At 36.5% G+C, this 23538-nt stretch overlaps 1 protein-coding gene across 2 annotated transcripts; it reads left to right on the top strand.

Moving 5' to 3' along the window:
- Positions 1–1333: 1333 nt before the first annotated feature.
- On the top strand, positions 1334–22998 carry srp68 (signal recognition particle 68). Of its 2 annotated transcripts, XM_051895867.1 has the most exons (16): positions 1334–1502; positions 1881–1947; positions 2044–2157; positions 2247–2442; positions 2612–2694; positions 3675–3784; positions 4996–5078; positions 5328–5468; positions 15438–15536; positions 17035–17102; positions 17209–17362; positions 19800–19894; positions 20175–20304; positions 21161–21236; positions 21415–21467; positions 21836–22998. In XM_051895867.1, the coding sequence occupies exons 1-16, from the start codon at positions 1415–1417 to the stop codon at positions 22061–22063; spliced, it is 1785 nt and encodes a 594-aa protein (XP_051751827.1). In that variant the 5' UTR covers positions 1334–1414; the 3' UTR covers positions 22064–22998. The 2 variants fall into 2 exon arrangements, with proteins under 2 accessions (XP_051751827.1, XP_051751828.1); XM_051895868.1 differs by lacking the exon at positions 15438–15536.
- The last annotated feature ends 540 nt before the right edge of the window (positions 22999–23538 follow it).

Here is a 23538-nt window from a genome sequence, read left to right on the forward strand (position 1 = left end):
CCACAGTGGTACGTGGAAAGATGTAGAACAAGAATCTGGTGGAGTTTGCAGAAAACAATTTGATTTTATTTTTTTTATGAATTTTTAAAATGTCTGTATAGCGAGGTAAATAGTCTATGACTTTGACATATAATTATTAAAGAATGAAACAGTAAAAGAACATGAAAATCACCACAGTGGTACTTGGGAAAATATAGAGGTGGAGTTTGCAGAAAACAATTTTATTTTATTTTATTTTATTATGATTTTTTTTTAAAATGTTTGTATAGCAAGGTAAATCATATTGGCCATGATTTTGACATACAATTATTAAAGAATAAAACAGTTAAACAACATGAAAATCACCACAGTGGTACGTGGAGAGATGTAGAACAAGAATCTTTGCAGAAAACAATTTGATTTGATATTTTTATGAATTTTTAAAATATGTCTGTATAGCAAGGTAAATAGTCTATGACTTTGACATATAATTATTAAAGAATAAAACAGTAAAACAACCTGAAAATCACAACAGTGGTACTTGGGAATATGTAGAAAGATAATCAGGTGGAGTTTGCAGAAAACAATTTGATTTTATGTTTTTATGAATTTTTACAATATGTCTGTATAGAGAGGTGAATAGTCTATGACTCTGACATATAATTATTAAAGAATAAAACAGTTAAACAACATGAAAATCACCACAGTGGTACTTGGGAACATGTAGAACAAGAATCTGGTGAAATTTGCAGAAAACAATTTTATTTTATTTATTTATTTATTTATTTATTTATTTTTAATGAGTTTTTAAAATATTTCTACCGACACCGGTTTAAACCAAGCGTGCCACGCGAGTCCTGAAAAGTAAAGCCAAAGCGTCTCCATCGCCCCCAGGTGGCTGGATGCAGTATAGGTCATAAGGTGAGACGTCATGATTGATAGCTGAGGTTGAAAGGTTCTCTGAGTGAAGTAGTCACTACTGAGGCGCCAACGGACTTTTTTCTGGATCTTCGCGAGGTGACTGGAGCTTTAACTTTAATTTCTACATTTCCATAACTGTTTATTTCACATCGAAATAATGAGTTGTTCTGAGTTTGGGCGGGACCTTACCCATTATTTACTCAGATTATCACCAGTAATAATATAATCAAATATTCAGTATTAACTAGTTTTCTTATTCTATTCTTTGTCAACCACTAATTCACAAAATCGCTTGGAAAGAAATTCATGCTGTAGATACAAAAAGCACATAACTCCTTAAGCAACAGTTATCTAAAATATATTTTTATGTTATCATGAACATCATCGTGCTACAGCTCAGTAGGTGGCGGTAATGCTATTTAGTTTGTGAGACAGCCATACAACAGAAGAAAGAAGAAGACGGATTATCCTCATCCGCTGCTGGAAGGGTCATCAGACGTGTGCTTGCTGAAAAATGGCCGCGGAGAGGCAGAATGAGGTGAAAATATCGCCATTGGAGGAAAATAAAGAGACCAGCATCGACGAGAGTCTTGGCTTGGAGAGTATCCTTACTGTTAACTCTAATGTGTCAGTTATTAGCTAGTACTGGCGAGCGGCATTAAATTAGCAGTTTAGTGGAGGACGGCTGCTATGGGGGTCTTATGGGATACGTGTCACTTGATCTAACGTACTGAGTAGAAAAGTCTTTTCTGTACAATCAAGAGATTCATTTGGGTTTTCATAAATATTTTTGAGTGTTGATTAAGGTAGTGGATATTGACTTGGTTCTGTCATTGATAGATAGCCAAATTGAGCCATTTTCTCGTCTCGTTTTAATGTGTACTTCTTGCAGTGTACATTTTTGGTAGTACTTTTAGATCTCAGCATGCTGTAGTTAAATTGAAATGTCCTGGGTTTATTTTCCTTAGCACTGATTTCAGTTCTGCAGATCATTAAGGATTCTCAGCAGCAGCATGGACTCAGGCATGGTGATTACCAGCGCTATAGGTAAGGCAGAGGGGAGGTAGTAAGGACTATTTTTTTCAGTTAAATGATATTGAAATTGTCTTGAAATTATGTTCATTCTCTCCTCTTACACCAAAGGGGTTATTGCTCCAGACGACTGCGTCGATTGAGAAAGACTCTGGGCTTTAAAATGGGCAACAGACACAAGTTTACTGGGAAGAAAGTGACTGTGGAGATGCTTTCAGATAACAGGTAACTTTTAGCACTTAATGTTCAGTAAACAAGTTGTTTTATTGTCTTTTTTTTTAATCTCTCTTCCTATCCCTATCTTTCTACTCCAGACATCTGTTGTTAGTGTTAATGGAAGCAGAAAGAGCATGGAGTTATGCCATGCAGCTGAAACAGGAAGCTAACACTGAGCCCCGAAAGCGTTTTCACCTGTTGGCTCGCCTGCGAAAGGCCGCCAAACATGGGGAGCAGCTAGAGAAGCTGTGTGAAAGTCCACGTGTGGATGCAAAGACCAAACTTGAGGCTCAGGTTGGTCAAAGAAGCATTTGATTTGTTAATTATCTCTGTGATTTCGTTTTCATTGAGCCCATCACAAAACGTTTTACACTTCGTTTTCATGTCCACTAACAGTCACTGATGTCATCTCAATGTTGACTTAATTGAGCTGTTCTGTTTTAAGTGTTTGTTTTTTTCACAGGCATACACTGCTTATCTTACTGGAATGGTTCAGTTTGAACTGCAGGAATGGAAATCTGCAATGGAGGCCTTTAACAAGTGCAAGTTAGTGCTTCCTTTCATTCTCATTATTTATTGATTTCTATGCATTTGTTGCACTCTGCAGCATGTTTCTGAACTGGTTCAAGGAACGAAAACAAAAACCAGAAATAAACGAAATGTTACCATGAACATTTACAAAAACAAAAAAGAAATCATTTAATCATTCTGAACACTTATTTGAAATTACCATTAACTGGTTAATGTTATTTTTATTGTTCTGTTTAAGTTTTTAATTTGGCAGTCAACCAGTCATTAATTCAGATAGTACGGCCTATGCAAATGTGACATTGACTCATCCAACGTGAGGGAAATGCCCGCGCTTCACTGTTAAGTCATCACAGGCACAATTTAAGCTATAAATCATGTTTAGAGACTTAACAAATTGACAGAAAACAGCACAGACAAAAAAATCTGATCTTGAGATTTAAGAATCATTATCAGTTAGCAGAATACAGTTAAGTGCTCATGGAAGAGATTAGATTTCAGCTGTTTCTTGAATATTGTCAGGGATTCAGCTGTCTGGATAAGTTTAGGAAGATCATTTCACCAGCAAGGAACAATGAAAGAGAACGTTCTGGAAAGTGATTTTGTGCCTCTCTGTGAAGGTGCCACAAAGTGGCGCTCACTCGCCGACTGGAGGCTTCTGGAGGGGATAGGGATGTAGACTTGGGGATGTAGGGTCTCTTGGGCTCATTGAAAACCAGTTGTGCTGCTGCCTTTTGCGTTTTGCATTTGAGCCATATTGTGATTTAAATTTTAATTCTGATTTACATATGCTTTGCCAAACCAATGGCACAAAACAACATTAAAGATTTTTTTTTTTTTTTGAGAAATATTTTCAGCTGAAATGATTAGGCTGGGCTGCCCCAGTCTAGGCACTTAATGGGAAACACTGCAGTGCATATTTGCTTTTTCTTGTAAAAAATATTTGGTGTATTTATCTTGTATATTTTGTGAAATTTCTTTCTTTGGACTGTTTGCAGGACCATCTATGAGAAACTGGCCAGTGCTTTTACTGAGGAGCAAGCAGTGCTTTTTTATCAGAGAGTAGAAGAGATTTCACCTAACATCCGATACTGTGCATATAACATTGGTGAGAAATTGAGACTGATTAATAAAACCTTACTGAGTTACTGTCTTTTAAAAGAAGATTCTGAACTGCCTGAAACAAGTCATCAGTAATTCCAGTCTTACTTCCTCCACGAGCCCACTTCGGTTTGTAACAAATTTACATAATGCCAGCCTATGGTCTTCATTAGCTGCCCGCAAACAATATCTACTTTGACCCTCTCTCAAACACTGTAGTTGTAACTGAGGCCTGGAAGTGTTTGGTTTGTTGTCGACATGTCAAGATAAGACAAACACTGTGTTCTGCATTGCAAAAACATGCTGCACACTGTGTTTTTTTGCACTACAAAAGCTAATCGACTTTGTGTGCACTTCCAAAGGATGAGGACTCTAATTGATACAGTTAAACCGACCCCATTGTTACAAAGGAAGGGGTTAGAGAGACTAAATCCTTTATCAAACAGTTTCAGACACTGTGAGGAAAAGCTCATTCTGCAGTGTATATTATGAGAAAATGTGTTTTTTGACATTGGATGCATGGAAACCTATTGTAGGAAACCTCCAAAACAAAATTAGGAACCTTTGAAATGGCACAATAGGGTTATTTTTAGGCTAAGGTGGGCTACCCATACATGCATGAATGGGAGAAAGCATTACACTTAATGTTGCAGCTGTTGTCCCCTTATAGTTAGAGACAATTGCCTTATTACTAGAGGCAAAAATACGCCTTGCAGTTTAAAATAAACAATTGTTTACTCCAGAGCATGTATATGGACATGCTGGACAAGTCTGAAGAAGGTTGTGTGAATTAAGCTTAAAAAGCACAATTTACGGTACAGTTCTCAGATTGTTTAACTGATGTGAAATGTTATTGATGCATTTTCAAATAGCGTTCATGTAGCTCAAAAAGTAGAGTAACCCGCTAGCAAAGCCAATGAGATCTGTACAGTGGATCAAGGGATCTATTTGTGTATGTGTAATGTGTATTTCTTTTTTCTTTTACAAAAGTGTCTGCCAAATTTAAATGTAAGTAGCTCATTTCTGTACTTGCATGACCGGGAATAGCTTCTCAGGAACTTTGCGAGCAAACTGAAATGGCGATATGGCCACTGAGTGAACTGACTTGACATAGATGGACTTTGGAAAGGCTCACACATTCATCCAAACATACACACACTTTGATTACTTTGTCCAAACCTCAGCCGTCTTGCCCAGATACTCTTGTTTGTTCTCTAGGTGACCAGAATGCAATAAATGACCTCATGCAGATGAGACTGAGTGCAGGAGGAGGGGGTGGCATGATGGCCGAAAAATTGGAGGTCAGGGTTCTAGTCTTCACAGCCATGTTCTTGCTTTTTTGGCTATGATAGTCCAGCTCTAACAATATATTAATCTATCAACATGCTATATAAAAACCTTTTGTGTTTTCTGGGAGAAAATGGCATGCCAAACCTCTTTTTCAGAAAAAATCACAATTGGTTAAATTTTTAGCCTGCATTTAGAAAATTGGTTTGAGGATTCTGTTGAGGATTGACCATCTTTAAAATTGTTCTCTTCCTTTCTCTCAGGCGCTGATTACTCAGACAAGAGCTAAGCAGGCAGCTGTGATGAGTGAAGTTGAGTGGAGAGGTCGGACAGTTCCTGTCAAAATTGACAAGGCCAGAATCTTCCTGTTGGGTCTGGCAGACAATGAAGCTGCTATTACACAGGTCTATAAACTCACTCTTTCACAATTCATTTTGTATTTACATCCAGTACTGTGACTATGATAAAAGTGACATAAGCCCTTCCTCTTTTAAAATGGGTTGTAATCAGCTGAGACATCGGTTGGTGTCAGTTTAGTCTTTTATTAGTTGACACACTGCAAAACTTAAAACTAACAGCTATAAGTGGCAGGCAGGATCCAAGCAAGCAAATGGGAAAGGGGCAGTAATGACCACAGTTGTCCATTTTGGCAGAATAGATGCTGTGGGTACTGCTGTTGTCTAGTTAAGAATGAATGGTCTGAGTTTTCTAGGGCTATCACTAACGATTATTTTGGAAATTGAGTAATCGGTCAATTATTTTGACGATTATTTGTTACTTTTTTGTGGTAATAAAAATAGACCTAAGTAAAGATCTTTCCTTTAAAATGACATAAAAATACATATATAATAACAATGAGGCAATAATATTTGGTTCAAATAATCAAAAGCAAGTAATAATATGCTTTTATAGAAAAACACTGTTAAAATACATAATATACACAATAATTTCATGTACGTTATGTATTGTAACAAATGTCTGCAGAGAGTGCCAACAGCCTGGTGTTTTTACAATTTACAGCAGATCAGATCCTTGTTTAATATTGGCCAAACATTTAATTGTAATGTTTACCAGGGCTTCCAACTGTCACGCATACAGCGTGAGACTCACGCCACATCCATTTTCTCATGCAGTGAAAAATCGCAGAGCAAAGAGGACACTGACATCGACAGACATGAGCTGATTACTTTGATATGAAACATAGTCTCAGCTTTCAAATTGTCAATTTTATTCTGAAATTCAAACAATAAATAGTTTTGCTGCTCTTTAATGTGCCTTGACAGATTGCTGTAGCGCCTCAGTTCAAGCGGCACGTGAGCAGATCATCTTTTCCTCTTTACTACTAGTTAATAGTAAATAAACAAGAATGAACCTCAGAAGGAATGTTGAAAAATACAGTACAACTTACCGAAATGTATCTTGTCTTGTGTAATCTCTCAATTACGGTTTTGACTGCGGAAAGAGGTAAATAAAACCACTTTTAAAACAATGCCATGTAACGTTACATTTACCTAAGTTAGCAAGAAAACATAACTATAGAGAGGAGTATTTTGCTAAATATATGCACTATATTACATATTATATTTTTAATTATATATAATTAAAAATATTACATTTCATTTATTAGTTGTTTATTTAATGTATGTGTTAATTTGAGATGTTAATTTTAACCTTTAATAATACCCACTTACAGCATTAGTTGAGATTTTTTTTTTTTTTTTTTTTTTTTTTTCCCTTGAGAAAAGTTAACATGTAGCTACTGTGCCTGATATTTATCCAAATGAATCTATATTGAATCAAGATCAGAATCGAATCACAAGCTTATGAATTAAAATTGTGAAATTTTGTCAAGTACTAATAAAAACAGTACCAGTTATTTTACCATGTGAACATTGTAACGTCACTAAACTCAACCCCCCCCTAAACATGCTTGAGCTTTCGTTTACCACAACTGATGTATGAGTTGATGAATGTGAGCAAACAAGTCAAGGCGGTACAGACAGAAGGCTGTTCTAATTTTACGTCATGTACCTGAGTGTTCCTGGGCGAATGTTTAAAGGGATAGTTCACCCAAAAATGAAAATTGTATGAGATTGTTTGTAAACAAGCAGATCTCGCACCTCTTTGACTACCATAGTAGGAAAAAAAAATACCATGCTTTGTTTACGGTGTGTATATCTGCAGCCTGCAGTGCCGGTGTGTGTGTATATATATATATATATATATATATATATACACACACACACACACACATCTCTTATATATATATATATATATATATATATATATATATTAGCGGTCTCCTAATTCTGGGTACACACCACAAGATAATCGGGCTGATTTTGGGCCGATTTCTCCCCTTCCGACAATCCTAGGTAATGTCCGGATTATCTTGATGGAACATGGCGCCCAATGTTTTTTTTTGTTTTTTTTTGCTGCAAGGCGACAACACACTCTGCTTTTATCAGTGCTAGTTCTCGTCCCATCGGTTTGGTGTAGCGAGCTGCAGACGAGAAAGCAAGCCTAAGAAGCACCAAAAATACATCAAATTGCAGTAGTAAAGCTGAGATGTTACAAAGGCATGGATTGCAGTTAAAAAATTGATTGTGGATAAAAAGGGCTTAACTTTAGTAAGAAGGTGAAGTTGATAAAAACATGACTTGACAACAGTATTGATACATTTGACAAACTTTAAAGGGTTTGTTCACCCCAAAATGAAAATCCTGTCATTAATTACTCGCCCTCATGTCATTCCAAACCCGTAAGACTTGCCTTCATCTTCAGAACACAAATGAAGATCTTTTTGATGAAATCTGACAGAATTCTGTCCTTCCATAGATTGCCTTTGCAACTTGATATTTGATGAAAAAAACAGTGTCTTAGAAATTTAAAATCAATAAATTGTTTTGTGTGACTGAGTAGGCAGGATGATTTTCACATCATTTGAAGCAAAAACTCTAGACTAAAATACAGTTCCCAAAAGTCTTGTGAAAAATTTAGTATGTGTTTTGAGGCCTTTTTTCAGTGACCTTATTTTTTAGTTTTTTCAAAAAACTGTGCATATACATAATTCTCTCAAAAATACAAACATGTACATTCTTGTTGCTCACATATTATTGTAGCCTAGTTTGTGCTGAATACAGTGTAATGACACTTTAGTCATTAATGTTTATAAGCAACTGAAAAAAAGCACATGTCAGGGCTTGTCAAAACTACTCCAGGACCCCAAATCAGCCTCAGACCCCAGAGGGCTAATTTAGGCTTTTACTCGCGTGTAAACCTTGATCAGCGAACATAAACAGATGCTCAACCGAATTTGAATGACGCAAACCTCTTCCGGAAGCTCAAACATGCTGCGTAAAAAATTAGGCTCATTATTGTGTTACTCAACACATCATTTGAGACTCTAAAAGAACCGATTCTGTGCTATGTAAAGCTTTAAAACCTGATTTGAAAAACTTCACTGAGAGTTATCAGACAAGAAAGATTCTAATTGAGACAGTACAACTTTTTCCACTTTGAAATAAAAGGCAAGTTTGAAATGAGCTGAAAAGATTCGTTTAAGATACAATGTCACCACAGCTTGTTTAAGGAAAAAAGGAATGGTGCCAGTATGTAAGCATATATTGATTACTGATAACAGACCAAGACCAACCCCATCCATATTATTTTTATTTATTTTTTTTATTTATTTATTTTTTGCGGAGGAACGATATCCTGGGGACATATGGGCAATTTCCTTACAGGAGCGCAAAATAACTGGCTCAAGCACAGACCATGTTAATTGAGTATAAAGGAACATCAGGCAAAGAGATCTTATAGCCATGATCTTGTTTGTGCTAATTCCTCCTGTTAAACTTTTCCCTGAGCCTCTTATATCTCTTTAAAACATTTGGGAAACTTTGGGAAACACAGTGTCAGTGGTGGAGAAAAGAGCATGAGGTTTGACGATTTTTAGTGATCCATTCAGAAAGGTATTTCCACTTTGCAGCTTTAGCTGCCCTCTGGAACATGGTAAGAGAAATTCTCATAATTTCATATGAAACCAGCAGTTTGTCCTTTTTCCATTTGCACTCGTGTTGTCATTATGTCATCAGCTTATGATTTCTAAGCTTCAGTAAAGAAATGGTGTTCAGAATAGAGGCACATGTTAAATTGAAATAACAAATTTATTTTCCAAGTTGTGTAGATTTAGTTTCTGAAAAATCTCATACTTCATGGTATGCTACAGTGAACTCATCACTGGAGCAGGAAGTAAATGTACAAGGCACACAAAAGTACAGGTGCATCTCAATAAATTTGAATATCATGAAAAAGTTATTTATTCTTTCTGTAATTTAATTCAAAAAGTAAAACTTAAATATATTCTAGATTTATTAGACAAAGTAAAATATTTCCAGACTTTTTTGTTTTCATTTTGATGATTACAGCTTGCTGCTCATCAAAATAAAAAAAATCAGTATCTCAAATTATTAGAATATTTAATTTCAAGTTCTATTAAATTACCATTCTATGGGTATAAATACTGGCTTTAGGTCGGTAATCCCAACAGCAGTCATGGGGAAGTCTGCTGACTTGACAGTTGTCCAGAAGATGATCAAGACCCTCTACAATGAGGGTAAGACACAGAGGGTCATTGCTGAAAGAGCTGGCTGTTCAGAGTGCTGTGAACAGCCAGCACTCTGCATATTCATGGAAAGTTGTCTGGAAGGAAAAAGTGTGGTAGGAAAAGGTGTACAAGTGAAAGGAACGACCGCAGGCTTGAGAAGATTGTCAGGCGAAGCCGATTTAAGAACTTAGGAGAGCTTCAAAAGGAGTGGACTGAAGCTGGAGTCAGTGCATCAAGAGCCACTGCACACAGACGTCTTCAGGAAATGGGCTACAAATGTCACATTCCATGTACCAAGCCACTTCTGAACCAAAGACAACGTCAGAAGCATCTTACCTGGGCTAAGGAGAAAAAGAACTGGACTGTTGCTCAGTGGTCCAAAGTCCTCTTTTCAGATGAAAGTAAATTTTGCATTTCATTTGGAAATCAAGGTCCCAGAGTCTGGAGGAAGAGTGGAGAGGCACAGAAACCATGTTGCTTGAAGGCCAGTGTGAAGTTTCCACAGTCAGTGATGATTTGGGCTGCCATGTCATCTGCTGGTGTTGGTCCACTGTGTTTTCTGAAGTCCACAGTCAACGCAACCATCTACCAGGAAATTTTAGAGCACTTCATGCTTCCTTCTGCTGACAAGCTTTATGGAGATGCTGATTTAATTTTCCAGCTGGACTTGGCACCTGCCCACACTGCCAAAGGTACCAAAAGCTGGTTCAATGACCATGGTGTTACTGTGCTTGACTGGCCATCAAACTCACCAGACCTGAACCCCATAGAGAATCTATGGGGTATTGTCAAGAGGAAGGAGAGACACCAGACCCAACAATGCAGATGACCTGAAGGCCGCTATCAAAGCAACCTGGGCTTCCATTACACCTGAGCAGTGCCACAGGCTGATTGCCTTCATGCCACGCCGCATTGATGCAGTAATTCATACAAAAGGAGGCCCAACCAAGTATTGAGTGCATAGAAATGAACATACCTGAACATAATGAACAAGCCTGACATTTCTGTTTAAAATATCTTTTTTTTTTTTTTATTTTTTTTTTTATTGATCTTATGAAGTTTTCTAATTTATTGAGATTGGTGGGTTTTTGTTAAATGTGAGCCAAAATCATCACAATTAAAAGAACCAAAGACTTAAAGTACTTCAGTCTGTGTGCATTGAATTTATTTAATACGAGTTACACAATTTGAGTTGATAAATGAACTTTTCCACGACATTCTAATTTATTGAGATGCACCTGTATGTACAAAATACAAAAAATGTACAGGTTTATGGTCTACGTAAAAGGGTCCGCTGCAGAGCAAGCCTATTCCCACTGCAACATTTGGTGCAAAATAAAAAATACAAATGCAGTAATGTAATTTGGAGTTGCCATTTTCTAGGTTTAATATAACATTTTGAATGCATTATGATTTGCAAAATAAATTAATGTATTACCATTTTGCTACTCTTTTGGCATTAAAAATCCATGGTAATTGAAATGTCAGCTATTAGAACTGATAAGAGCGATACATTTACTGACAGATGAAGTGCAGTAAGGACAGAATGCTTGTTTTTTAAGATTATTACAGCTCTATTAGTGATAGAACCAATATAGAATGTCTCACAATTTGTTTTATCATTGGCCATTTGCATAAACTGCTTAGACTAGTCTTACAAGTTAGTCATCTAATTTTTTTTCTTTAAGACTGTTCATAAATTTAAGTCAGTTATATAAAAAGGTAGATTACATGCCATTGTGGCCGCCTCTTTCAAAGAATCAAATCAAGCATTAGTCAAATCATGTTTAAGCAATAGTTCCTTAATATTAGGTCTTGAATATCTCTATTGAGTTCCCCACATTTCTATTTGGTTTATAAGCTGTCAGATAAGACCAAACATGATGTAGTTAAATGTTAGAATGCAGAAGTGTCTTTCAGGCTTTTCCACACTGATGCAGGGTTGTTGGCTGAAAAAATACAGACAGCACATTACACCCTACCAGAGACAAATGTATTCCAGACCCCTGCTACACCACGCTAAAAGAGGTATATTGATTTATCCTTAGAGCTGCTTTCAGACTCCCTGGTCACTACCTAGTTAATCTTCTCCCATCTTACATGCAGAAACTTAAACTTGTTTTTGAGCTTTTTAGAGTAGCTTTTCTTAGCCTTTGTCATTGTGTTTTTGCCTGATTGTATACTTCTGTAGGCATCATCTTTGGTCTGACAAAGATGAGTTCTGCTGTAAACCATGGTTTGTCAGTATTGTGTGTGAAATAAGTCCTAGTAGGAATGCACATATCCTAATAGAAAAATAACTAGAAGTGGCTGACAACAGGAACCTTGTACATTCAAGTTTAAAATGTTCTGTGTCATTTTAGATTACCTTAGAATCAGATTCTTTGTGAATTTTCATTACTGAATGTGCAGTGTTATGTGCTCTCCTCATGGAGATGCTCTTTCTCCATCTTGCTTGCAGCTGACACGTCTTTAAAAATTCTCTTGTCTTTATCAGTAAATGGTTATCGTTATTAGTATCTTCCCCACCCAGGCACACCTCACCCATGAGCATGCTCACGTCTAACCAGACTGCATTCTGTAAAGAATAACCATTCTCAGGGACAGCTCTCCTAGTTTTTTTCTTTTTTGCTTTACACAGTCTTTGGTTCGAAATTCTGGTTCACCCAGTTGCAGTTAGTCATGCAAGGTGTTGGTTAGGTGTGACCACAGTCCCGCAGTGGGCGTGTGCTTATGTTTGTTTCTCATGGTGTTCTAAAGTTCATTTTTTTAGCAGTACCATTAAATTAACAATTTTTCATTTAGTTTTAGAAATCTCATGGCTTCTTAATTATACTTTTATTGTTATTTTTATTTATTTATTTGGTTACACTTTATTTTAAGGTGTCCTTGTTACAGTGTAAGTATACATGTAGTTACTTAATATTACTCAATAGTTGCATGTATTTATGCATAATTTATAGTTATTACTGTAGTAACTACATGTAACGTGTAACAAGGACAATGTAAAATAAAGTGTTACCATTTTTTTTTTTTTTTTAATTTATGGAAAGAAATAACAAAAGCCCATGCCCTTGTTATGCCATTTTGATTTTGTCTCCAATTTGCCTAGTCTGCAATGCCTGCTACAACAGGAATGCTCCAGAAACTTGTTTTGTTACATTCTTTGTGTTGATGCTTGTTTTTCATCCTCAACACATTTTAACTGTGGAGGTTTACAGTTTTATCTAGTTTACTCATACAGTTGTTATGCTGGTGTTTTAGTTGTGATGTACAATTAAGTATATGATCCTTCTGTTGCTACTACTTTGGTGCTTGACACCATTATGTTAGTGTCCATTTTCAATTAGTCTATAAATGCAACCCATGAATAAACCTAAAGCTACTATTGATCATGGTAGTAGTGCAACAAAAATATGGTCATAGTAACTTTCCAATTATTTAAATCACAACGTAACCCTCTTGGGCATGGAGTTCACCAGAGCTTCACAGGTTGCCACTGGAGTCCTCTTCCACTCCTCCATGACGACATCACGGAGCTGGTGGATGTTAGAGACCTTGGGCTCCTCCACCTTCCGTTTGAGGATGCCCCACAGATGCTCAATAGGGTTTAGGTCTGAAGACATTCTTTAGCAAGGCAGTGGTCGTCTTGGAGGTGTGTTTGGGGTCGTTATCATGTTGGAATAATGCCCTGCGGCCCAATCTCCAAAGGGAGAGGATCAGGCTCTGCTTCAGTATGTCACAGTACATGTTGGCATTCATGGTTCCCTCAATGAACTGTAGCTCCAGAGTGCCAGCAGCACTCAAGCAAGCCCCAGACCATGACACTCCCACCACCATGCTTGATTGTAGGCAAGACACACTTGTCTTTGTACTCCTCACCTGGTTGCTGCCACACATGCTTGACACCATCTGAACCAAATAAGTTTATTTTGGTCTCATAAGACCACAGGACATGGTTCCAGTAATCCATGTCCTTAGTCTGCTTGTCTTCAGCAAAGTGTTTGCGGGCTTTCTTGTGCATCATCTTTAGAAGAGTCTTCCTTCTGGGACAACAGCCATGCAGACCAATTTGATGCAGTGTGCGGAGTATGGTCTGAGCACTGACAGGCTGACCCCCCCCCACCCCTTCAACCTCTGCAGCAATGCTGGCAGCACTCATACGTCTATTTCCCACACACAACCTCTGGATATAATGCTGAGCATGTGCACTCAACTTCTTTGGTCGACCATGGCGAGGCCTGTTCTGAGTGGAACCTGTCCTGTTAAACCGCTGAATGGTCTTTGCCACCGTGCTGCAGCTCAGTTTCAGGGTCTTGGCAATCTTCTTATAGCCTATGCCATCTTTATGTAGAGCAACAATTCTTTTTTTCAGATCCTCAGTTATTTGCCATGAGGTGCAATGTTGAACTTCCAGTGACCAGTATGAGAGAGTGAGAGCGATAACACCAAATTTAACATGCCTGCTTCCCATTCACACCTGAAACCTTTTAACACTAACGAGTCACATGACACCGGGGAGAGAAAATGGCTAATTGGGCCCAATTTGGACATTTTTACTTAAGGGTGTACTCACTTTTGTGGCCAGTGGTTTAGACATTAATGGCTGTGTGTTGAGTTATTTTGAGGGGACAGCAAATTTACACTGTTAAACAAGCTGTACACTCACTACTTTACATTGTAGCAAAGTGTCATTTCTTCAATGTTGTCGCATGAAAAGATATAATAAAATATTTACAAAACTGTGAGGGGTGTACTCACTTCTGTGAGATACTCTAATTCATTAATTTAATTAATGTTACATTAAAAAAAGATAAATTAATTAAATACATTTAAAACAAGGCACCACCTCTCTCGTACGATTTCTGTGATTGTTTCGGATCAGCCCAGGCCGTTTCTCATCGTACTGCTGTGAAATACAGACTGAACGGTGGCTCAAAACGCAAACTAACCCTCTCAGTTGGAAAAAGAAAACCAGTGTTGCCAAAAAGGTTTTGATGGATGATGATTTTAATGAAGGTAAAGACAATTACAGTGACAGCATTTGTTCATAAGGCATGCGCGAGTTGGTTATTATGCGCAAACAAATCGCACGTGCATTCTCGACTCGCTGATCGCTATAACATCATGGCGTAAAAAAGGTTGGGAACCACTGGCTTAAAAGCACAAATATTTAAATCAAGACTTAGAAACGTGCAAATGATAGCTTTCAGCTTTTGTCCCCGCCAAGTGACTGAGAAAATTGCACTTTCTAAGTCCATAATTAAATGCATTGTTAATTATGTCACATAAATGTGACTGTGTCAGCAGGGTGAGAAGGAAAAAAAAAAAAAAAATTTTTTTTTTTTTTTTTTTTTAACTTTATACCGTTTATGTGAGTAATAAATAAAGCATAAACAAAAACAGCCCTCTCCTCCTACAGCTTTGTAGATGTCTAATTTTAGACTTTAACAAAAAAAAAAAAAATCTAGAATCAATGCTAACTGACACTTGCCATTTTTGAGTAAAATTACAGCTCTCTCTAAGATCAGAGTTTATGGGTACACCAATCCACAGTGTTGATCACTACTGGACTATACATCTTGTTAGACAGTCCTGAAGAAAGAGGAGGATTGTGTCCATTCAAGTTCAGGAAACGCCTTTCCCACCAAACCAAATGACCCAAAAATCACATGCTCGTGTTTGAACCAAAAGCTTTACAGTTATACGCACAATACTCAGTGACTGCAGGTATCCTGACTGTTCAGTCTCTTATTGTTCACAGGCAGATAATGAAGAGACTAAGGAGCGCCTATATGAAAGCCTGCTGGCAGAGTGTAGAGACACCATCCAGGCTGTCAGAGAGGAGCTCAGGACTGATGCGGTGAGACGCATTGCTGACACCTCCTACACTTCTCTCAATGTGATGCGAGTAGTAATACCTTGGCTAAATACATTGCATTTTCATTCACTTAAGTTTAGTGTTTAATTCTCACTCTATTAAGTTGCTTTATTAGCATGCATATTACTAGGATGTTGGCGGTTTATAAGTACTTATAATGCACACATTAATTCCTTACTCTGCATGACCATGTTCTACATGCCTTAATCCTACCCAATACCTAAACTTAACTACCTTACTAACCATTAATAAGTGGTAAATAGGAGTTTAAGGGGAAAATAGGACATTAATGGTTAGTTAATAGTAAGAATTAGACCCTAATCTAAAACTATACTAGTTTGTTTCTTATATGCTAACTGCGTTCTAATGGGCTACCTCACGCAGTTTGTGTGTGTGTGTGTGTGTGTGTGTGTGTGTGTGTGTATCTGTATGGTAACATGGGGGAGGATGCCCTCCATACTTTTAAACTGTAACATATTTAGATATAATGCAGGATGATGCATCAGCCAGTGTGTTGTTATAAGAAATAAATAGAAACATTTGCTTATTTAGTTGTTATAGCACAAAATGTCAAAGTTCTTACCCCTACTAGTGTAAGAAGCCCTCACTGGATAAACTTTTACAGAATGTATAAAATACTTTTGACTATTTTTATATATATTTATATATTTAAGTGTCATTAATGTAAAATACTAAATTAACTAGTCTATTTAAAATTTTATTTTGACAATTTAGTACAAAGGTCATCTTACCCCAAGGATCTAATTTCTTACCCCATGTCACCCTATGTATGGAATTACATTGGCATTAAAATGTAAATATGGTTTATGCAGACAATGTGTAAACAATGTTTTACTAAAATTCAAAACATTCCGAAAGGTTTCTGCGATGGTTATATTTTGGGGTGGATTTAGGAATAGGGAATAGAAAATACTTTTTAAAAAAAAAAAAAAAATTTAGGCAGCTTATGTTTTTTTTTTAGTCATTAATTTTTTTTTCTTTTCAATATAAACAACACAATAGACAGTAAAAGGTCAAATACATTGCAAAGGTGAATGCACAGTTCCAATATTTTGACACATCACACGGATTACATAAACTTAAGATATAACCTGTTTACATGAGTAGCTCATTAGGATAGGCTTTTTCATAAGGAAGTGGATTTGATTTTTACATGTGCAGCCACATCTTACCATCTTTGCTCTTAAACACAGCACAACTGACTATAAACTAGACAATTTCAATTTTTGTTTGTTTGATAGAATCCCACATCAATGTAAAACTCGTAAAACACGTTAGAGATCTCTTATATTATTATGAGAAATGTGAAACTATTTTCAGTATGTTATAAATCTGTGGCGTGATGCCACAGTCTAGGTAATTAATGAAAACACTGACATCTAAAACCTAAAAAACTTAAAGGGTTGTGTGTGTTTTGTTTTTGTTTGTTTTATTTGTTTGTTTGTTTTTGTCTCAACAGAAGCAGAGAGAAAGAGCAACAGAAGGTGTTGAGAGTGGCAAGGTGTCTAATCTGCAATACCTGCACAGGTTAGTGTGACAGCTGCATAGGTTAATATGACAGCTGATAAAAAAACTATTATGCTGTGATGCTTGACAGTTATGTATGCGTGTCTTTATACATACCTGCATGCAGCTACCTGACATATATCAAGCTGTGGACGGTGGTGAAGAGGAATGAGAGCATGGCTCATGCGCTGCAAACTAAACTGAAGGAGCCACAGACTGATGAAAACAAGAGAGGACCACGACCACAGGACCTGATACGACTCTATGACATCATCCTGCAGGTTCAGAAATCAAACATTCTTCATATATGTAAACATTTGGTAACACTTTATATTAAAGTGTAATTGTTACATGCATTTACTATAGTAATAACAGTGTTATGCATAATTGCATGCAACTACCTCAAAATCAAACCCGAATCCTAACCCTACGTACATGTTGTTAATATTACTCTGTAGTTAGTTGCATAATTACACTGTAATGAGGGCACCTTAAAATAAGGTGTATCCAAACATTTTTACTGAATCTAACATTCTAGGACAATCCATCTCTGAAAAAAGTCACGTGACTGAAACAGATAAATAGTTACAATGTGAAAATCATGTGGACATTCTAAACTTTGAAAGAAACTGATATAATCGGTGTTTTAAAATAAGGTATCAAAGGAAAAAATGCAGAACCACTAAACTATTGCTAATGAAAAATGCAGTCAAAAACGCGTGATTACGTCGCATTGTGTAGTGTACAAGCTCATCTGTCATGAATGTGTCCTGAAATGCAGTGAAGGGCCACTAACTCACCACCCACTCATCTAACAGGTCATAGTTCAAGGATGTTGTGAAAAAGTACAGGAAAACAAGTGATTCAAATTTTGCTGTGTTGTACCAAAACACCTGGATTACAGGCAAAGCTGCACTGTTAATTGCTTTCATTCGCTTCCTTTCCTGCTCGCTCATAAGCCACATAATATGGGTTTATTCAGCAGTATTCATACGCATCACTCAAAGTAATAAGAGGGGAGTGTCACACCAAAATCAGAACACAAGTGGTCACAGAAGACACATTTGAAAATCATGTTAATATCAAGTGGAAATGGTAATGCGTTTAGGCTAGTCACTTTTGATCAGATCACTGTAAACATGTAAAGAATAATTAATGATGGGCTGTTGAATTATTAGGAAAAAAAATACATACCTGAGGTGGTAATGCAAAGCAATGTGGCTGTTACACCTCGGCTGTGCCTTATTTTGTCTAATAATGGCTGGAGTCAATTATTCTGCTTGTACTAGAGTTACCACACCTCAAGACAATGTTCAAATGTTTTATTTCAAGACAGTTGACAGATTTGTCTTAAACTCTCTTGCAAGGTTTTTCTTGGGTCAAAAATGATCTTCTGTGGTGGCGGATGAACACAGTCATCCACACTCACAGTTCAGAGTACCAGAGTTGTCAAAAGTACTGACTGCGGTACCAAGTTGCTACTGAAATTTTAAAAATGTGCTTTGAGCGGATTCGTTAAAGGGTTAGTTCACCCAAAAATGAAAATAATGTCATTTAATACTCACCCTCATGTCGTTCTACACCCGTAAGGCCTTCATTCATCTTCAGAACACAAATTAAGATATTTTTTATTAAATCCGATGGCTCAGTGAGGCCTGCATTCAAAGCAATAACATTTCCTCTCTCAAGATCCATAAAGGTACTAAAAACATATTTAAAACAGTTCATGCGAGTTCAGTAATTCTACCTTAATATTATAAAGCGACGAGAATACTTTTTGTGCGCCAAAAAACTAAAATAACGACTTTTCAACAATATAGTGATGGGCCGATTTCAAAACACCTGCTTCGGAGCTTTACGAATCGAATCAGTGACTCGGATCTCCTATCAAAAGGCTAAACTGCTGAAATCATGTGACTTTGGCGCTCTGAGTCACTGATTCAATTCGCAAAGCTCCGAAGCAGTGTTTTGAAATCGGCCCATCACTATATTGTTGAAAAGTCGTTTTGTTTTTATGCCGCACAAAAATATTCTCGACGTTTTATAATATTAAGGTAGAACTTAGAGCCATCGGATTTAATCAAAAATATCTTAATTTGTGTTCTGAAGATGAATGAAGGTCTTACGGGTGTAGAACAACATGAGGGTGAGTATTAGATGACATTATTTTCATTTTTGGGTGAACTAACCCTTTAACGAATCCGCTCAAAGCGTCACATTTTTAAAATTTCAGTAGCAACTTGGTACCGCAGTGTACCAGTAAATTTAGTAATTTATAATAATGAAATAGTCATGACAGTAGTCATTTTTATTCTGTTGTCAGTGTCTTTGTGGGTTTTGGTTCTTTAGCTGTTGTAGGCTGTGAAGACCTTTTTTTAAAAAAAAAAAAAAAATGGTTTTATGATTAATTCTATCATGATTAATTTTTCGCATCCACAATGCATAATGTCACATTTTCTGTCATGATATATTGTGGAACAATATATTGTTACACCCTTACAAATATTCAAATGGAAAGTGATGTTCCTTTTCATAAAACTGACTTCTACATTTTAGAATTAATGGTCTTGAACAGGAATTGTGCATAACAGACAGGCAAAGGATCCAGAGAAGTAGTTAAAGCATGAAGCATCACACAGTTGAACAGTATGCCTGTTATGCCTCCTTTTTCCTTCTCATTTTTTTTTTCTTTCTTTATACTATTTCTTTCATTTCCAGAGTCTTGCTGAGCTGTCATCACTGCAGGGTCTAGAGGAAGATCACACCTTCCAGAAAGAAGTGGCGCTCAAGACTCTGGTCTACAAGGCTTATAGGCGAGTTTATTGCCACCTCCATTGATTTAAATCTACAAGACTGCTTGCAAGTATGGCCCTGTTTCCACCTGGTATTAAGATGGATTTTTGGTGGTCCGATCACAAGAATTCAGTTCTTAATTCAGGTGCAAATGAGGTTTAGAATGTTTTAAAACATCTTAATACCAGAAACGGGGCCTATGTGTACTTGCATGCATGATCTGTCATTTAGATAATTTTTTTTTTTTTTTTTTCTGTTTGAATAGTTTTTTTAATGCTTGTGTTGTTGCACTCTGGACAGGTGTTTCTATATTGCTCAGTCCTATGTTCTGGTGAAGAAATGGAGTGAAGCTCTGGTTCTGTATGAAAGAGTTCTGAAATATACCAGAGAGGTCCAGTCCAAAGCCAAGAGCCTCAATAATAGCCTTAAGGTACCAAACACCACATATCACTTCCCTTAGGAAATTGAGATGACATCATGGCATAGTGATGGTATCAGATTATATACAGAGTAGTGGTCAAAAGTGTTGTCCGGCATTTTCATTGTTGTTATCATTATAGTTGGTGTGGACTCAGCTGTTGTGTTAAGAGTACGGACGATTTTTAGAGTCAGAGCGAATTAATAATAATAATAATAATAATAATAATAATAATATTATTATTTATTTTATATAAATAATATATAATTATAAATACATTTTATAAAATATATAATTATTTTATTTTTATTTTTTTAAACTGCAGGTGGGGTTAACTTCAGCCTTAATTGTAGACCATTTAAATCAGAATGTTTAATACTAAAATTAAAAAAAACAATAAAAAGGTACATTCTTTAAATAAGGCTTGTGTTCCACAGTTTTTCACTGTTTTAAGTAACAGAATAAGATTATTTATGTACCAATACAAGAAGAATCAATTTGTACCTAAATTGTTGTTACTAAAACATTTTAATAAATCTTTAGTATTTAATTGGTTAATTGAAATGGATAGTTTAATTCACAGAAATGACTCAAACTTGCCAATTTATTACGTAACATTGTTTTTGCTACTAAAGTTTAAATCTGAGATTATATTATAAACATTTGATATCTTTTTCCATACTACTACTTTCCATTTCCAAAAGACCCTGGTACTTTTTATTTGTGTACGGTTTAGTTGTTTAGTCTGTCAGTATCTTAAGCCAAAGTTTTACTTTCAGCTTCGCAATTCTACTAAGTCAAAAAGATTGTGAAATTTAATGGGCCCTACTCAGTTTAACCCTCATGCTGTTGGATTCCTTTCTCTCAGGATCTTCCTGATGTCCAGGAGCTGATTGCTGAGGTCAATGCTGAGAAGTACTCCCTTCAAGCTGCAGCCATCTTAGGTGGGTAGACATGACTGCAGCCATTTCCATTCCACAAGGGACCAGTCATTCTTAATGAGCCAGAAACAGTCACTTTATTGACCTTCCGCCCTCGTCCACAAAGTTAGGCACAGTTTCCCATATGTTTTGAAAGCTTCATTAGCTGCAACTAACTGTGACGCTTGTATTTTTGTTTTAGACACAGACGATGTTGCTGAGGTGCCCACACAGCAGCAGATTAAAGACAGCACGGTAAGAGAGGGCAAATGGAAAGACTTCATTGAATATTTCCAAACAATTTTTCAAAGTTTACCTTTATTGGGCATTATTAGTTTGCCCTAGAGTAATTTAATATATTCAAAGCTAATGTTTTATTAACCTTTTTAAAAATATTTTCGAATTATTTACAAGCTCAAGATCATGTCTAGTTTACTGTTTTAGATAAGGCATGCTGACTTTTAACTGATACTCATATACACAAGTGGAGGAGGAGTAGAACAGTGGAATGTTGCTTGGCAGTTCATAGTGACCACGTCTGCAGGGTGTTTGTATTTTCAGTTCTGTGAGCGCATTCTTTGTTGTCTTTAAATTCAAGAGCTGTGTTTCTGGTTTATCTACAGCCTCTGTCTGATCGATTGGAAAATTTCCGGCTAGATCCCACCCTCCTGAGCAAGCAGCCCAATCTGGTGCAGTTCCCTCCAGACTTCCAGCCAATTCCATGCAAGCCTCTCTTCTTTGACCTGGCTCTCAACCATGTGGCTTTTCCACCTCTTGATGACAAGGTTGAGCAGAAGGGCAAGGGTGGCATCACTGGCTACTTCAGAGGCTTCTTTGGCTTTGGAAGCTAGATCTAGTCTCAGGTTTTGTTTTGGTTGTATTTGTGGTCATCTGAATACAGGTCTCTCTTCAAGACCGAGAGTTATGGATCCTTATTCTGTTAAACCATTTTCCCCAAAATATGCCATTATAGATTTAAGGTGTAAGTGCAGCCTGTTTGGTAGTAAATTCATATAGACTGAATTAGAGGTGATATTAAGAGACAGTTTATGCAATGTTTTCATCTTGCAAGAAGGTGTTATATAAATCCTGCCAAGTGTCAGTGGTAATGCTTGGTGTCACTACTCCCTCTTTAAACTAGAGTAAAAGGTTTGCTGGGTCTATCTTAATTTTATTTTTTTTTTTATCATAAACTTTTGAACTAAGATGCCTTTGTTTGCCTAGACCTGATCTCAATCTTCCCTGCGCATTATATAAAAGTGGACTTATTTCCCTCAAGAAGTCTACACTTCAACACTGCTGAAGATCTAGAATTCTAGCTATGAGAATTTTTTTGTTTTTTGTTTTCTCAACTATGTTGGAGGATTTTAACCTCTGCAAATAATGTCTGCATGTACCTTAGAAATATACTCTGGTGCAATTTTGTTTAAATAGTCATAACTTGTGTTTTGAACTATCATCTTAAAACAAAGCCATTGAGAGAAAGGAAATGGTTTGTTAGTGCTTTACCTGTGATTTGTTTCCTAATAAGATTTGCTATTTTTTTGTTGTTTAACTAATTGCTTTTAACTTGCAAATGAGTTGCTTTTTTTCCCCCCTTGTTTAAACAACTTTGTGGGAGAAAAAAAAAAACAAATGTTTGTGAGCTAATTTAATCTTCACCAGACAGAGATCAGACCATTATAATGACAGACTGTTAAAATGGATGGGATATGATAATTAATAAAACAGGGATTTTTAGTTTGAAATCTCACAATTTAAAAATAAAAAACCTTTCTGGTCATCACTGCATGTGCCATGTTTTTGAACAAATATTGCAGAGTCTGTCTTCCTGTGTTTCTCTGTACATGCAGATTAGGTCTATAAACATACCAAAAGCATCAAACACCACTAGTCCATATTTGTCTGCACTAGACTTTAGTCACTTTCTACCTACAGGATTAAGAAGTCTCGAGTAGATCTCTATCACAGCTCTCGACAGCTTTATGTTGTCATTCATTCATCTTCACATTCTTGAGCACATGCACATCATTCCAAGCAGGGTGCATTTGAGGAATCTCAATCCTGAGGAATCTCACGCAAGGTAGTTTAAACTAAGTTAGAAGGTTAAAAGGCTGACTCTCATATGGTTGCAGTGTGGATTTTATTATATTTGGTAATGGGTTAATCTGTTAAGGTTAACTTATTGGGCATTTAAGTGCATATATCAGATAAAAATTTTATTGAAATCTGAAAGTCCTTAATTCAGTTCAATCTGATAATGCCAGTATGCCTAGAATCGCATGCAAGACATTTTATTATCGGCGAGATTAACCCATTGTCAACC

This window comes from Ctenopharyngodon idella, chromosome 6 (assembly GCF_019924925.1).
Source record: "Ctenopharyngodon idella isolate HZGC_01 chromosome 6, HZGC01, whole genome shotgun sequence".
Classification (NCBI taxonomy): domain Eukaryota; kingdom Metazoa; phylum Chordata; class Actinopteri; order Cypriniformes; family Xenocyprididae; genus Ctenopharyngodon; species Ctenopharyngodon idella.